Source organism: Dipodomys ordii, unplaced genomic scaffold, assembly GCF_000151885.1.
Source record: "Dipodomys ordii isolate 6190 unplaced genomic scaffold, Dord_2.0 Scaffold45, whole genome shotgun sequence".
Taxonomy (NCBI): domain Eukaryota; kingdom Metazoa; phylum Chordata; class Mammalia; order Rodentia; family Heteromyidae; genus Dipodomys; species Dipodomys ordii.
In genome coordinates, this window is record NW_012267261.1 from 7,822,272 (window position 1) to 7,827,070 (window position 4,799).

At 42.1% G+C, this 4,799-nt stretch overlaps 1 protein-coding gene across 1 annotated transcript in view; it reads left to right on the top strand.

Moving 5' to 3' along the window:
• Positions 1-4,799, top strand: part of Ubxn7 (UBX domain protein 7) — a 65,464-nt gene that overhangs the window by 22,006 nt on the left and 38,659 nt on the right. Inside the window, exon 2 of the mRNA XM_013019504.1 lies at positions 3,684-3,831. Coding sequence (XP_012874958.1) covers positions 3,684-3,831 — 148 coding nt within the window. The remainder of the gene's footprint in view (positions 1-3,683; positions 3,832-4,799) is intronic.

Consider the following 4,799-nt stretch of genomic DNA (forward strand, 5'->3'; position numbering starts at 1 on the left):
CCAGAAGTGGTGCTGTGGCTCAAGTGGTAGAGCGCTAGCCTTGAGCTGAAGAGCTGAGGGACAGCACCCAGGCCCAGAGTTCAGGCCCCCATGACCAGACCCCCCCCCCACAAAAAAAGAAAAAAAGAAAAGTGACAGCTATTAGTAAGAGTCAGCACTTCTGTTTCTCACAGTAAGGCTAAAGTAGAAAGATGCCATTAATAACCTCACCTCTGAGAAAGAAATCACTGATAATATGAGTAGTATCTTTAAAAAGTCTTCTATAATACATTATTGAGCTGGCAAGAGACTAAACATGAATAATGTTGGGGACGTAGATATTAGTTAGCTTTAATGCAAATTGTGGAATTTGGCCAGATTGGAGGGAGGGAGGGAGGGAGGGAGGGAGGGAGGGTGTGTGTGTGTGTGTGTGTGTGTGTCTGTGTGTGTGTCTGTGTCTGTGTCTGTGTGTCTGTGTGTGTCTGTCTGTGTGTGTGTCCTGGGGCTTGACCTCAGGGCTTGGTCACTGTTCCTGACCTTATTTTTGCTCTAGGCTAGTTGGTGCTCTTATCTTTGAGCCACAGATCCATTTTAGACTATTTAGTGGGTAGTTCCTGGTTTCTAAGCCATCCTCAGAGCTCAGCCTTCTGAGTAGCTAGGATAATAGGCATGAACTATCAGCACCTGGCAGAAACTTTACTTAAAGTATCATGTGGAAACAAACAAACAGAGCTTTGGAGAAGAGACCTCTCCTCTTCATAAAGCGAACACTTTGATATTTCAACTCTGTGTGCGTCCATCAGATAATAGGGAATGATACATATTTAGGAAATGATACCGAAGGAGGGTCTTTGGTCTTGAAAAATTTGCAAGTCAAGAATGTACTTATGCTAGGCACTGGTGGCTCACGCCTGTTATCCTAGCTACTCAGAAGACTGAGATGATCAAGAGTATCATGGTTAGAGACCAGCCTGGGCAAAAGAAGCCTGGGAAATTCCATCTCCAAAATAACTAGCCAGCCAAAAGCTAAGTTGGATGTGTGGCTCAAGTGCTAGAGTGCCAGCCAAGCAAGTCAAACAAGCAGAAGGCTTGAGCTCAAAACTGCCCATAACTGTCCCCTCCCCAACATGAATATACTTATAAGTGGTCTCTGATAGTATCTTGCAAAATCAATCAAGTCAAATCCTATTAGGAGAAATGTACCTTCAGCCTAGACTTCAAAAATCTGTAGATTAAAATTTCGTGAGCCACAGTGCCATTTCTGGCTTTTTCTGTTTATGCGTACTGAGAAATAGAACCCAGGGTTTCATGCATGCTAGACAAGTTCTCTACCACTAAGCCACATTCCCAGCCCAAGAAAGTTTATATTTTGTCATAGTAAATCTAGTAAGTTTGATTAATGAAATAGGAATCATAGTCAGACAAAGAAGTACACAAAAATAAAAGTTATAAAATATTACCACATCTAAAGAGTGAATGTGTGAATCAGAGGAGAGTAATGAAGGTGTTATTAAGAATGCAACATAGAAAAACAAAGGAAACAAGCTGGGCACCAGTGGCTCACACCTGTAATCCTAGCTAAGCATGATGAAACCTTTTTTTGGGGGGCGGGGGGCGGGTTGTGGGCTTGAACTCAGGGCCTGGGCGCTGTCCTTGAGCTTTTTGCTCAAGGCTAGCACTCTACCATTTTGAGCCACAGTGCCACTTCCAGTTTTTTTGGTAGTTTTATAGGAGATAAGAGGCTCACGAACTTTCCTGACTGGGCTGGCTTTGAATTTTGATCCTCAGATCTCAACCTCCTGAGTAGCTAGGATTATAGGTGTGAGCCACTGGCACCTGGCTTTAATATTGACAGTTCTTTTTTTTGGGGGGGGGTCTGGTCATGGGGCCTGAACTCTGGGCCTGGACGATGTCCCTCAGCTCCTCAGCTCAAGGCTAGCGCCCTACCACTTGAGCCACAGTGCCACTTCTGACTTTTTTTGCTTATGTGGTGCTGAGGAATCGAACCCAGGGTGGAGAGTGCAAGGCAAGCACTCTACCACTGAGCCACCTTCCTAGACCCAATATTGACAGTTCTTAACCAGATTTTTCTTTGTTTGGTGCTGAGGCTTAAACCTAGGTCATGGTGCTTACAGTTGGCTTTTTACAGTTGGCTTTTTCTGCTCAAGGCTGGCATTCTGCCACTTTAGCCATAGCTCTACTTCCAGATTTTTGGTGGTTAATTGCAAATAAGAGTCTCACAGACTATTCTGCCCAGTCCTTAGATCTCAGCTATACTATAATAGCTAAGATTACAGGTGTGAGCTATCAATACCCAACCCAGATTTTGAATTAGTTTTAGGCAAAAATAGCCCATTTCACTTTTCTTGCTTTGGTATTAAAAATGCCAGAAACAAATGCTAATTGAAATATATTTCTTCTTTTTAAAAAATTATTATAGAAGCCGGGCGCTGGTGGCTCACGCCTGTAATCCTAGCTACTCAGGAGGCTGAGATCTGAGGATCGCGGTTCAAAGCCAGCCCGGGCAGGAGAGAGCGTGAGACTCCTATCTCCAATAAACCACCAGAAAACCGGAAGTGGCGCTGTAGCTCAAGTGGTAGAGTGCTCGCCTTGAGCTGAAGAGCTGAGGGACAGCGCCCAGGCCCAGAGTTCAAGCCCCACAACCGAAAAAAAAAAAAAAAAAAAAATTATTATAGAGATGATATACAGAGGGGTTACATTTACATTAGTAAGATAAAGTACATTTCCTTTTGTACCATGTCATGTTCCCTCATTTATTCCCTTTTGTACCATGTCATGTTCCCTCATTCTTTCTTTATTAGCATAAATTAATTCCATAAAGAGATTTCATTTTCATTGTATATATATATATATATTTTTTTTTTTTTGGTCCGGTCGTGGCCCTGGCCGCTGTCCCTCAGCTCTTCAGCTCAAGGCTAGCCACTTGAGCCACAGAGCCACTTCCGGCTTTTTTCTTTTTGCTTATGTGGTGCTGGGGAATCGAACCCAGGGCCTCATGCATGCAAGGCAAGCACTCTACCACTGAGCCACCTTCCCAGCCCTGTTAGTTATATTTCGTTTATACAATGTACTTTCATCAGATTCACCGTGTGTGTGTGTGTGTGTGTGTGTGTGTGTGTGTGTGTACATGTACATGTACATGCTTGCCAATCCTGGGGCTTGAACTTAGGCCTAGGTGCTGTCCTGTAGCTTTTTATTCAAGGCTAACCATCTACCACTTGAGCCACAGCTTCACTTCTGGCTTTTTGCTCGTCAATTGATATTAGAGTCTCATGTACTTTCCTGTCTGGGTCTCTTTAGTAGCTAGGATTACAACAGACATGAGCCACTAATGTCCAGCCCATTATATTCTCTTAACTGTCTTGAAATGTAGTTTTTAATTTAGTCATTAATTTTTATCCTTTTCTTGAGTTCAATAAATATGTATTTGGACCATTTAAGGAAATGGTAAATCTTTCAGTTTCTGTAATAGAGATTACAGCTGTAATATTGCTGCATTATTTTCTAGTTCAATATGTTTCACAACAGCTAGCCAGCAGTGTAGACGTAAATGAAAGAGCTTGAATGAAAAGATCATTCTAAAAGGCAAAAGGACTACTAATTTGCTGGGAATTCTGTCTTTTAATATGATATAAATGTAAGGTGTCTCTTAACATTTTCCTCCTGTCCTTTTGCTGTTTCAGGTGCAAGTGAAAGTGTAGGAAAACATATGCTGGAAGCCTGCAACAATAATCTGGAGATGGCAGTCACTATGTTTTTGGATGGTGGAGGAATTGCTGAAGAACCCAGTACCAGCTCAGCAAGTGTCTCCACTGTCAGACCACACACAGAGTATGAATTTATAATTTATTGTGAGCAGCTACGCCTTGCCTAAATTAAGTAGTGTTCTATTAGACCAATTTCTAGATTTTGAAAAAAATTAAACATTGAAAACCTGGAAAAGTATCATCTGGAATATTTTTTTTTTGGTCGGTTGTGGAGCCTGAAGCTCTTCAGCCCAAGGCTAGTGCTCTACCACTTGAGCCACAACGCCAGTTCTGGCTTTTTCTGCTTATGTAGTGGTGCTGAGGAATCGAACCTATGGCTTCATGCATGCGAGGCAAGTGCTCTACAACTAAGCCACCTTCCCAGCCCCTTCATCTGGAAATTTTGTATACTTATATACCTCAAATTCTGTAGAGGACTGTCTTGCCTATTTTTTAACCCTCTCCCTTATTCAAACCTCAAAAGAACTGTGTAAGTTCCTTTAAAAATCTTAGAGGTTGTGCTTGTTTTGACAGCACATACACTAAAAATCTTAAGAGGTAAACAAGTGGCAGAGTGGAAGGTTGAACTACTTTGTTAGAATTGGCTTTGTGGTTGGGAAGTAGGGCCTGTGTACCTCCTCAACAGTTAAATCCAACAATAAGACGAACTTTACAGGATCATAGCCTAGAACATTTGTACTTGTGAGACCCTTACATTCAATCTCTAGTAGATCCTTCCCCCCCCCCAAAAAAAAATCCTTATTGGTTGGCCTTATTTATGCACATTATAACCTATAAAACAGCAGGGATAGAACTGTTTACCAACTACATGACAATTAAATGGCAGCTATGGAAATGAAGTGTAGTGAAGCTCTTATTTCCCACTTCTAGACTTTCCTACATTGTCCTGGAAAAATGAGTTGTCATGAAAATTGTGGAAAAAAAATTGAAGTTATAGCTGGGAAGGTGGCTCAGTGGTAGAGCACTTGCCTTGCATGCATGAGGCCCTGGGTTCGATTCCTCAGTACCACATAAGCAAAAAGAAAAAAGCCG